The sequence below is a fragment of the Neopelma chrysocephalum genome, unplaced genomic scaffold (genome assembly GCF_003984885.1).
Source record: "Neopelma chrysocephalum unplaced genomic scaffold, ASM398488v2 Primary Assembly neopelma1_72, whole genome shotgun sequence".
Lineage (NCBI taxonomy): Eukaryota > Metazoa > Chordata > Aves > Passeriformes > Pipridae > Neopelma > Neopelma chrysocephalum.
The window spans coordinates 9,953,750-9,965,998 of record NW_020897732.1 but is presented as its reverse complement, the minus strand read 5'-3'; the positions used below and the strand labels follow the sequence as shown (position 1 = coordinate 9,965,998).

Genomic DNA, 12,249 nt, shown 5'->3' with positions numbered 1-12,249 from the left:
CAGGTTGCACTGGAGAAGAGGGAAGGCAAATGCCTCTTGCTGGTGGAAGCAGACACAAATCCTGGAAGAAGCAGAAAACAGACACCTCAAATGACAACAGGAGGATGTACTTTATAGATGTAAAATATTTTTATTCGTAAATGCTGATCTTCTAAATCTGTTTCCACAAATTCCAAAACCCATAACACTCTGTATACTTCAAAAAATTCTTTTTTTTTGTGGTGTTTTTGTATTTTTTTTGCCAACATTAGATACTATTATACAGAACAGAAAAAACTGTAGGACAAATACTGGTAGGATGTTGGAATATTGTACAAGAGAAGAAAAATATTCAAGAAACAATTTCATACAGCTATTTATCAAGAGAAAAATATATACAATTGATTTATTCTGTAAGATAAAAATACATCATGCCATATACATTACAAGTTCAGAACTGTATTACTGAATATACCAACAGTTTACAGTCCACTTTAATTGTGCACACAAAAAAAAAAAAACTTCATTTTTTTTTTATATTTAGCCTGTGAAGTGTCAGTACCAGAATTTTAAGTACAAAATAAAAAGCTAACCTGGTTCAAAATGCTGATTAAATTTCTACAAGCAAACACAAAACAGTGTTTATTTTTTTAAAGAAATGTAAACAAAAACAATCCATACAAACACATCTTTAAATTACATTTTCCAAAACCCTATTGCCAGAGTCCTGCAGCTGCAAGCACATTACACCTAATTTTTTTCCTTGTTTTCCTTTTAAGAAGGCTATCGCGTCAGACTGAAGCTCCAACTGATTCTATGCTGTTTACATGATTTAATGAGGGCTGAACAGTCACCTAATCTTGACTACTTTTTGCTGAAGAAAAAAAACCCCATGTCCAGCCTCTATTTTGGGTGGTTTTTAGCAGTTATTCACAGTTATCACAAATTGTAAGCACAAAAAAACCTGACTTAAGAAATAGGGATGCAACAATATAATACAAATAAAATTAATCTAAATTACCCAAACATCTACAAAAGTCAGAGTTGTAATATACACGCCCTTACCAGGCTTAAGGTTTACTTAAAAAAATTCTCGTAAGACCACAGTTGAGACTGCTTTAAACATACAAAACCCTCTCTCTTTAAATTGAGATTTTGGTTATTCTGTACTGGGAATCGCATGTCTGTGAGTACATGAGATCATATTGTAACATCCCTATCGACGTTTGAGAATAAGCACCCGAACTGCTGCAGAGTCTGGTAGCATTTGGTCAATAACTATTTTTATACTGTATTTTTTTTTCTCAAAATATTTACACTTTTATACAAAGTAACAGAGTTTGTTAGTTCTGCAGGTAACAGCAGCAGCTTGGCTTTCTTCTAACTTTCTTTTTAAAAATAGCTTCATTCACTTATTCAATAATAAATACAAAAAGGTTCTCTTATTTTACAGAAATCAAAAACTACAATAAACTGACTCATGGAATCAAGTATTTAAATGTATTTTAGTGCAAGTTATTTTTTCCCTTAGCTCTATCCCTAAGGAAGTCGTTTCAGTACATTCCTTGTTCAGTGGTGTCTACTTTTATTTAAAATTTTTCTTTAATTAGAGGGCCTGCCCCTTTATCAAATAAGGCTGTGGCCAGCACTTTGGACTTCTCCCTTTCGCTGGTGATTTCAGTCTTACATTCATAGTGGCCACCTGCCCTCCCGCAGGTCAGCCAGCGGTTCTTTGCCCAAGTTAAAACAGTTTCTCCTTAGTGAGCTCAAAAACAAAAGTGCTGGACCATTCTGTTAACTCAGTTTAACCTCCACGTGTCTGGAAAGTCAGCTTCGGATTTTGCCGGCTTGCTTCTGGTGCTTGTTGGTTTGTGTGGGTGATTTTTCCTTTTTTTTTTTTTTTCTTTTTTTTCCTTTTTTCTTTTTAAATACTTGTGTAGAAATCTTGTGTACTTCCAGAAGTGATTTTTTTTTTCCCCCTTCAAAAAGGCAACAATTTTCCGTCGACAAAATCAAAATGTGAATCACTTCTTCCTAGGGACAAGCAACCCTCAAAGACAGCAAGGAATGCATTCTAGTTCATCCACTTTCGGCAGTTTACAGCTCCACAGTGACATGGAATCTTGTGCTGGTCATCTTCAAAGTCAAACTTATAGTCATAGCAAAGCTGGAAGGAGACGAAGGAGAATGGTTATGGAATGACCAGAATTGGCCACAGCATTCCCTGTGGCTACAGGTTCAACAGCAGAACACACCAGAAGTTGTGCTGTTAGGGACTGGAGTGGTTTTAAAGGAAAGAAGGGAAACGTCACCTCCCCCCCAGCACAAACGGGTTGTGCCATGGGCCAGAAACCATGGAAGTATCTAGAAATGGATGGGCCTGGCAAGAGGTGGGTAAGGTCCAAACTCGCCCTACCTCCTCCCCCTTCTGGATTCTTCTGCTGGAGCTAATGATGATTTTGTGTCCTCTCTCAAAAGTGACCACCTCAGCCACGCAGTTGGGCGCGCACGAATGGTTGATGTACCTATGGGAAAAGAGCAGGACAAAGGTCACCTTCCAGGAAAACGCATCCCTTGAGGCAAATGTAAACCAAACCTCAGCATGGCCTTAGCTCCACAGGCTCCCCGCCTTTCCACATACAATTATATTACTCTGTAACTTGTGTCTTTACCTAGAAAATGTCAAAAAAAAAAAATAATCAAGTGTCAAAAAAAAATTCCATTCCCTCTTCATAGCTGCCATGAAACACACTGAAAGATGGGCAGAGCTAATGAAAAAGAAGACATTATTTCGGTGGAATAGTCCATAGACTGAATGTATCAGCTCAGAGAATAAAAACCTCAAACTGTGCCTCACAAACAGCCCCAGGCCAGGGAACGCGAGTGATGGCCCAGAAGGAGGTCAGGGAATGCGGATGATGCCCCAGGAGCAGGTCAGGGATCTCTCCAGGACACCCACCTTGCAGGGCCTCCCGTCAGGGTGGCATCGATGACGTGGTCGTTGTCAATGCGGAACATGTACACACCACGATTCTGGAAAACACAATTGGGATGAGGACTCTTGTTAAGATTTTACTTCATTGTCAGTGAGGAAGCAACGATGTGGGTCAGCTCCAAGTGCCCTCCTGCATTCTGGATCAGGCATTGCCCACTGGCTCATGAGGGAAAGCACAAATCACATACTGCTGTGTCCTCACGGGTTTGCGGGGGATGATGGGTCATAAAAATAAACCTCTGGCCAATTCATTTTTCCCTCACAGCTTCCATAGTGCTTTTAATCTGTGCTTCCAGTGCTGCACAGATAGGCCCTGTTACAATGCCACTGAGTTACACAAAGGAAGTTGCTTTAAATTTAAAGAACTTCTCGTTAAAGACTGAGGTCCTGAAACATCTGCCAGAGCCCCTCTTTCCTACCTGGCCAGGGTGCTGTGAGATTTATTAAAAACACTCATAACAACCACTGTGGATTCCTCTGGTTATACTTTTTGCCTATTGCATTTATAGCACAGCAGAAAACAAAGCAGGAGACCTGAATTCATCAAGCAGAGACACAGTATATGTTTTGTAGTACCAATGTTTAAATGGGCAAGGGGAAAGAGAGAATGAACAAACACCCCCTGCACCTGAGATTCATAGAGCTTCTCCTTCCTGTTTGCCACCTCATTCCGGATAATCGTTCCGATATATTCAATGACCATAGTGTGCTTTTCAATGTCTCGAGCAGCATACAAGCCCAGGCCCTGTGAAAAACACACTGAGATTTAGAGTTGTGTAATAAATCTGCATTGACACACTGTTCCTCACCGTGCCCCAAACTGCTCCTGCAGAAAATAATGTGGAAACTACTTGGAGAGGGGGAAGCAGCACTGATGTACAGCTGATGCCTTAACAGAACCCAGCTTCACAGGGAACTTTTAGATGCAAGAAAATGTACTTGGCTGCTGTCTTGGTGAGAAAGCTGCTCTTGCCCCTCTGACACCTGACTGGGTAAAGGTTATAAATTCACTGAAAAACAAAGTGGGCCTTGCTAGACTGGAGAAAGCTGATAGGAACCCAGGAGCAATGTTTAAGTCCACCCTGAAATAAACAACAACCGTGTCCGCACACGGTGAGATTAGTGACAAAGCTTTTGCAAAACAGTCTGTGGAGTAAACCAACAGCTTTACATAAAGCAATGGGTTTCTTACTATCATTAATGCCAACAAGTATTGAGCTCTCCATGCTGGTCTTGTAGCACTTCACTCAGCTTGGCCTGAGCATCTCATGCTCTCACTGTGCATTTCTATTTTTAGTAAAAGTTTTACTACAGTTTTGAGAATTTGCTAAAAAATCCCACCCCAAAACTTAAAAAAACCTTCTTTTATAGATGACTGTAACAAATGGATTTTTAAGATATTTACAATAATCAGAAAGAAATCTTACTTAACGTAAATGCATGGAAGGGATTTGCCACACAAAAATCACCCATTTTGGGACGAGACTTGGCGGAATTTTGCAACAGGTTTAGTTTCAACTTTTGATCTGAATTTACATAAATATTTATAAAGAAAATAAAGTAGCGACAAAATTTAGATGTAAAATAGATATAAATAAAAGTACATGTAATTTTTTTTAGTATCCATTTTTCAAGTGGGACTGACCTGAATCCGAGAGCGAGCCAGGTACACGTTGGACTTCCACTCGGTTTTCATCTTGCGGTACTGAGAGGACTTGGAATGGACGAACTGTTTGCTGTAAGGCGCGTTCAGCTCCCCCGTGACTGTGCTCTGAAAGGACTTCGATGTGCTGGTGCTATTCAAGGTGTGAGGCCTGTAGGGATTGGGCATGTAACAGGAAAGAATACAAGAAAAACTGAAGATTTCTCTGAAAAACAGCCACGGGACCCATTAAAAACCCCTCCAGACATACAGACACTTAAAGCCAGCTAGCGGAGACACAAAGCGGTTCCTCTGACCGGGGCATGCACATACACAGCCAAGGACGACAGGGTTTGTAAGCAGCAGACGAAAGCACAAATAACCCTAAAGCAGCCTATAAACCCTGGGCTGTACTATGTGAAATTAAAACAAAATACCTTAACACAAACCTCTTGACATGGGTACTCATTTTAGGCTCGGCACGGGCACAGCCCGTGGGGTTGATGGCAAGAGGAAGTTCCATTAAGGGGTTTCGGCCATAGCGGAAAGTGTAGTTCTCGCAGGCCTCAACCCCTGGCAGCTGCAAAGAAACAGACAAAAAGAAAAAAAAATCCAAGTAATTAGGTGTTCACTGTGTGTAACAAAATATTTACTTTTCCACGCCTCTTCCTGTTCCCCTTCTCACGTGTCTATCCAACAACCAGGGTGATCCAGCAAGAACTGGGGTGGTGGAGACTCACCGATTCGGCAATCCTGGCCACTGCAGACACTGTCAAACCAAAGAGGTCTTCACCCTTCAGATAGCCGGGAAACAGCTGGAGCATTTCAGATTCTTTTCTAACAGAAGCAACGGGCTCCAAGATTTTATCCCACACACCTACACAACCATCAGGAAAGAATTACAGTGATCAAAACAATAAAAGACTATTGAGCCGGTTTTAAATCGACTGCCTGAGGATATGGGAACCTGAACCCAGGACTGAGAATGCTTTTGTCCTTGCCTACACAGCCAGGCCAGGGTCTAAAAAGCGAAGTGGAGAATGATTTGGTGAGTTGCTAATTTTTGGGATTTAACAAATCCCAAACAAACACACCACTGACTCTGCATCCTTGATTCTCAGGAATGAAGCTTTTCGTGTTCTCAGCATGGAAACTTTCAGACCTCTGACAACAAGAACATGGACAGGTTTTCTTGAGAAATCCTGCAAAAGCAGAATTTTCTGAAAATACACAATATATTCTATATTCTATTTCCACTGATGGACTGTAGCCAGCACTCATTGTACGTGGACAATTCCCTGGCACTGGTCTGACTGGACAGAGCAAGGCTGCGTTTATCAGCACCTGCAGCACAAAGAAGTCAAGACCTGGACTGTTATAAGCCCCACACACATCCACAAACTGTTTTCCAAGACCTGCCCATACATTTATGGTCCAATGTATTCTTCACCCTGACAGAGATGTTTATGCCCCCTGAGAACAACGTGGACACTCAAATGTCTTCTTAATGCTCCCTAACTTGAGCCCAGTTGATTTGAAGATAACTGAACAATGGTATTGTGTTTAAACAAAGTCACTTTTCATGAGAAGAAAGCTGTGCTGACATTAAAGCTGTGCTTTAATATATTTTTCAATACTCAATCTTGTGTCTCCTCTGTGGACTTGGAACAAGTCTTCTTATCTGCAGCCTACACAATTTCTTCAAAGGTGTCCTCAGTCTTCATAGCACGATATTAAAAATGGGCCCTGGAAGCTCACTTATAAGCATTGGGTTAGAACAGTGTCTGCAAAAGTCATTTGAAACACGTATCATTCCACAGGTACCAGTACAACAAACAGCAAACCACAAAAGGCATGATCTTAGTTCACAAAATTTACCTTTAGGTGTCGTGTCAGTAAGGACCAGATCGTCGTGGCCCTGCTCCACCACCTTGATGACAAACAAGGGGAGCCCGTCCTTCTCCTCGATGGAGCAGAGATAGCGGCAGCGCCTGTTCGCGTATCTCATGCTCCAGTACAGCCGGCTGGCCTCGTATCCCACGGGGAAGAGGGCTTTGGAGGAGTGGAAGGCCTGCATCTGCTGTGGCAGCAGCTGCCCCACGGCGTGGAAAATCAGGCTCCCCACACGGAAGGTGTGGTCGCGCTCCCCGCGCTGGACGATGCTGGCGATCTGCCGCACCTCGTCGCGCTGCACGTACACCCTCCTGAAGACTGCGAAGTAACTAAGCTCTTGCTCATGAGTTCCCTTTGGTTTGTGCATGGGGCAAAGCATGGTCTTGTCTTTAAAAAACATGCATTGTGCTTTGATGGCACAGGTAAAGTGATAAATATTGGTGCACCTTAACCTGTGACAACCGCTGGTGGCACCCATTTTGTGACAGAACATGCATTTCATCTGCAAGCCTCTTCGCAGTGCTAGTTCCACGTTTATTAAGGCACCAGCTTGTGTCTCATAGACTTCTGTAGACCAAAGAGCACAGTTCAAATGGACCCAAAGGTCTAAATCCAGGTTAAGAAGCCTTGCTGGTCCATCAGTTAATCCATCACCTTCCTCGTGACAGAAGCAACATTTCCTGTAGTCTTTAGGCACAGGGTCTGGTTTAAGGGTTGTGCCCAGTTTTTTAAGAAATTCATCTATTTCTTCTTCACAAGGAGGTTTGAATGATCCTTTAGGAATCACAATCTGAATGCTCCACTTTTTCCATTTCATTCCTTTCCATTTCTTACTGGGAGGCCGGCAGTCCTCCAGACTGCTGTGTATTGCTTTTAACCTGGGTTTTAGTTTCACCGTTACCTTCAGCTCATCCGGTTTTGCCTCTACCTTGGCTGCTTCAAAGGCGGGGGGGAACATGATGGGGGGTGATGATGGTGGAGAAATCTTTTCCTGCAGCTGAGGCAGACAGTGGACGTCCAAAGTGGAGATGTTGTTGCTGTACTGATGGAATGCTTTTGGCGGCCTCTCTTTCATCGGCGACTGTGGCAGAGACGGGACTGATTCCTGGTAATCAACAGAAAACTCTTTAAGAAAAAAAATCCCATACTTGTCAACCATTAAATGTATCCTGAAAACATGGTCAGGTCAGTATGGGAGAGGCTTCTCAAAATGCCTAAAATCAAGATGCAGCAAAAGAGAGAGAGATGGAAATTATCCTGACCTATGTTACCACAGTCAGGACACGGAGCACAAAAGTTCTCCCAGCCCAACTCAAACATGGTGCCCTTTCATACACAAGACGAGGCACAAATAACCCCTTGTCCAGGTTTTGAATGCAAAACCTCTCAGTTGCCCCTCGGCAAGATGACTGGCAGATTTAGTTCTTAGGAATTCTTAGAAAGTTTTGTTACAACACAAAATAACCTTAAAATATGGGTCACAGAATTAATTTAAAGCGTAAGAATCTTGTATTTGGTAGAAGGGGAAGATTTAGAATTAATGCCACATATTTTTCCTGGAAACAAGTAAAGAGGAAATTCCTGCAGGGCTCTAGATTAAATACACCTCAAGGACTTAACTACTCAGTCATAGTAAACAAGAATTATACCTGCAGAGATTTGTTAAAAAAAAACAAAGGGAGAAAACAAGAACAACAAAGGAAGTTTAGATTATGAAGTGCTTAATGCGGTTTGTGTGATTAAACTTGAAAGAGTAAATTAAATTCTCAAGAGGCTGAACATGACATTTAATTAACTTAATTATGTACATGCTGATGCACTTGTACAGAAATGTTACTCTGTTTAAATTCAACTGAAAATGAGCTACAAGGGACACTAAAAGGATGGGGATGTACACACAGGTATCTTCTTCTCCAGGGTTGTATTTTTTAATTTAATTTCTTCTGAAAAAATAAGTAGGATAAGAACCTCTTTTTCCTCGTCACTGTCAGCTAACAGGCTCTTTACTGGTGTTTTGGTAATCAACGCTTTCAAATGGCAGCTCTGCCCAAACAAAGTCACAGAACAGGATTGTATTTTCCCAGTGACGTTGAACAAATGAAAGTCTTTCTGCAAACTTGCCGTTCACTTCTTATTTGCACAGTTGTACATTTTTATTTTTTTTTTTACTGTATAAGTCAAATCCAAATGCAGGGTACAGCCCTTAAAAATGTGTCTGTGGTTGTGTACAATGCTCAGAGAACTTGAATGACTCATTTTTGGAGGCTTCATCTTCAAAGCCTGGGAGGGCAGCCAAACGTGGCTGCTGTTCCGCCACGCATCTGTCAGACACAAAGTTCTGCAAATATGAATTTTACTTCACGCCGCTGGTTCAGAATCTGAACGTTTGAATATAGAGCAATTAATTTATAAACCTCTCAAAAGAAGTGCAAACTCCCCCCTCACCCCCTTTCTGTCCTCCAACAAATAGCTGCAATAATTTTGGCTCACTTGGGCCTGCCAGTGTTTGATACTCACTTTGTTCTCTGAGTTTTTTGCTTGCACAGCTGCTGAATAAAGAACAAAGCAGTTGTTGCTACAGAATACAATGTCCTTCATTTTATCAGAGCCTTCTTGGGAATCCTGGGAATCAAACACAGACGATTATCAGAAGTGCACTTTAATACCATTCTTCTCATAATAAGTGTAATGAAACAAGTCTTCCAATCTGGCTGGAAACTCTTTATTTGTAGAACATTTGTGAAATAATGAGCGATACTGTGGTATAAATACTTGATTATTTGACAGATCTACCTACACCCTTGTTCTTCAGCATTTCCTGCCACTCACAGAAGTTTAACAATCAAAATAAAACATTCTATACCATGCACCCATCTGCTCCATAGGCACTCTTGCAAAGCAAAATCCATTTTCTTTTATCTTTGGACGGCAAAAGAACATCTCATTTCAGCCTAATCAAAGCCAGATCTCACTATTTTATCTACTGATCCATCTGCAAAACCTTACTGAGAATTCAGTAATAAGCCCTTTAGTTTTGTATGTAAGTTCTGACTATGCCTTTGTGCTGTAGTTACATCCATGTCACTGAAAAGCAAGGGTACTTTTTGAAGGAATGACAGTTCCCAATGTAAATACAAGAGATTGAGACCGAAATCAGATTCCTGCCCAAAAAGAGTGCAAGCATTCCTGCTCTTACAGTTCCTCCTGACATGGCAACATGGTGCCGTGCCTTACAAATTTGAATTAAGGTCCCTGAAGTGGTCAGGGAAGGAGGTTTGTAGTAGAACTTTGGAAACTGCCGTAGATGGGAACTATTTTATGAAATGTACTGAAATTCATTTTATGCAAGTAGCAACTTCGACATTTTTTATCTGTACTACAAACGTGCTTGAACGTCCCATCCTGAACTAGGACACACACAGAAGGGGGACTACAAAAGGAGCTGGAAGTGCTCTTGGTGGGCACAAATAGCAGTGGACTTTGTGCCATCCTGTTACACGCAAGGAGCCCCAGCTGAGTGCAGTGACTGAGCTGTGCACTTCGGGTACTGACCTGTTTGAGGAAAGGCAGGTCCTTGAAGGATTTCCGCACCCCACTGCCCAGAACCACGACCTTGCAGTGAGAGCACCATCGAGGCCTCAGTGCTGAGCCTTCTGCCAGGTTCTGGCTGTGATCCTTATAGCCAGCCAGACCTAGGGAACAGATCACCTGTTAGAGGCTGTATCACATTAAACCCAATTTATGAGAGGTCACAGTAGTCTTCAGTGGTTTAGAGGAGTAGCATCCTCCTGGATAGGGTATGGAACGCAGGCTTTAAACCTCATCCTGATGGGGAAATTGTATAAACCAGACCTAAACTAACTGTGCAAACAACAAGGCAAAAATACTTTCTTGTATAACAAATAAGTAATTAAACTGACATAGGAATACAGGCTGAAACAACTGTGTCAAGCTTTCCAGCATGGGAACCATATTTCTGACTGATGGATTTAAAACCAGACTGGACAAAAAACCTAATAATGTTGGGAACTGTGGAAGAAATGCCTCACCAATAGTGACATGGACAATGTAATGGAAGTCAGAGGTAGATCAGAACTAAGTTATGAGTAACACCAGGAGCAGGTCCACATGATCAGGTAAGAACAGAAAAGTACTACTTAGAACAAGAATCAACTATTTAACTCTAGAGCATGAATTTATGTGGCTGAACTGCATTAATACCGACTCAGTTCAAATTTGAGTACTGAACACCTGGAAGTCAAAGCCCACTCACCATTGCTGTTTGCAGGGAATGGCACATTGGGTTGCTTCAGTCCATAAGACCCCACAATCCTGGCAGGTCCCATGGATCCTGCCTGAGGACCCTGGAGGAGCAAGTGCTGCCTGTACTCCATAGATGGGTTCACTCTGTGACTGTTGGCGGCTGCCATGGAAGATGGGACATCTGGAGCATTACTAACCTCGTAGCTGTTGGGAATTCTGACGTGGAGCAGGTTGGAGAATGCTGCTACAACGCTGCTGATGTTCTAAAAATAATAATAAAAACATATCCTTGTTTTCATCAGACAGGCAGTTCAGACAGCAGAAATATAAATTATTGGAATAAATTATTAGAAGATTGCAACAGCTGCTTTTATTATGCTAAAACCCCTTCAGAGTCATTATATATAAAATATATTAACTGCTGTTGTATTTTATATATATGTAACACAATCTTATTTCTTTTACCTCAGCAGCTGTGGGATGTAAAGTAATTGCTACAGATATAAGGCCAGATTTAGGACCATTCTGGGATGGTCCAAGCTGGGAGGCAAAGAAGCCAGAACCAGGTAATGCTCCTGAACCGGGCTCTGATTTTATATAATTTCTTTTGGCTTCTGAACCTGAAATTAAAACAGAAAACAGCAGGTTAATCCTACACACATGGGAACACACCAAAAAAAAATCCTGGTTGTAGCTTTTCACTGCTGCAGTCTCACCTTTTCCAGTGCTGCTGGGTAGGATGGGAATGATGGGAGATGGTACAGGTTCTGGGTTCTCCTCCTTTACAACCGACAAGTCTGGATACCGACTGATTTCCATTCCCACCACACTTTCGGGAGAGGAAGAAGGAACAAAGCTGTCAGGAGTGTCCCTGTCCTCACAGTGATCTTGAACCCTGGAACAAAACCCAAAAAAAGCTGCTTTGGAAACAGACTAAAACTTTCAATCAGTCAAAGTTATAAATCATGACAGGGAGCTAAAATGAACTTCCTTCTTCCTACTAGTCATTGCATACAAGTAGGTGGTTTGCCATCACTTCTGGGTATCTCATATTCCATTGCACAGAGTGGTTTCTTGGGAAAGATCCATAAAGAAAAACAGAGGCAGTAACGGAGCCAAACCCTCTGTTCCCCATGGCTCTGTGTAAAAAACCTAGAATTTAATATTTAAACTTTCTGGTTCAAGTGTATTCACCCGCCCATACTCCCTTGTCCACACACAGGCTTCAGTGTCTCAAAGACATCCAGATTTTGGTTAGGCAAGTGAAAGGGAGGCAAAAGGGAAGAAGATCTTTGTAGGGAGACTCCCATTCCAGCCAGTTCTCACATAGGAAACAGAGTGGAGCTGGGGAGTTCCAGGCTGGCACAGTCCTGCTGCTGGTACAGCAGTCACCTGCCGTGGTGCTACAGTACCACAGTGCTCCAGGAAAAATATCTGTTTGTATTGTTTTCTTCCACTTTTAAGTGAGCAAAGTAAG

The 12,249-nt window shown here is 41.9% G+C and overlaps 1 protein-coding gene across 10 annotated transcripts in view; it reads right to left on the bottom strand.

Annotated features, from left to right (window-relative positions):
• Window positions 1-110: 110 nt before the first annotated feature.
• Window positions 111-12,249, bottom strand: part of KMT2C (lysine methyltransferase 2C) — a 198,749-nt gene continuing 186,610 nt past the window's right edge. For 6 of the 10 annotated variants that reach the window (XM_027686911.1, XM_027686913.1, XM_027686917.1 and 3 more), the window contains 13 exons: window positions 11,489-11,667; window positions 11,238-11,392; window positions 10,783-11,035; window positions 10,062-10,201; window positions 9,027-9,131; window positions 6,495-7,614; window positions 5,357-5,493; window positions 5,054-5,196; window positions 4,620-4,788; window positions 3,603-3,719; window positions 2,939-3,012; window positions 2,396-2,504; window positions 115-2,146 (listed from right to left, as the gene is read on the bottom strand). In XM_027686911.1, the coding sequence (XP_027542712.1) occupies window positions 2,054-2,146; window positions 2,396-2,504; window positions 2,939-3,012; window positions 3,603-3,719; window positions 4,620-4,788; window positions 5,054-5,196; window positions 5,357-5,493; window positions 6,495-7,614; window positions 9,027-9,131; window positions 10,062-10,201; window positions 10,783-11,035; window positions 11,238-11,392; window positions 11,489-11,667 (2,794 nt within the window). In that variant the 3' untranslated portion in view covers window positions 115-2,053. Of the gene's footprint in view, window positions 2,147-2,395; window positions 2,505-2,938; window positions 3,013-3,602; window positions 3,720-4,619; window positions 4,789-5,053; window positions 5,197-5,356; window positions 5,494-6,494; window positions 7,615-9,026; window positions 9,132-10,061; window positions 10,202-10,782; window positions 11,036-11,237; window positions 11,393-11,488; window positions 11,668-12,249 lie in introns of all 10 variants that reach the window. The other 4 variants (XM_027686912.1, XM_027686920.1, XM_027686921.1 and 1 more) reach the window with 2 other exon arrangements.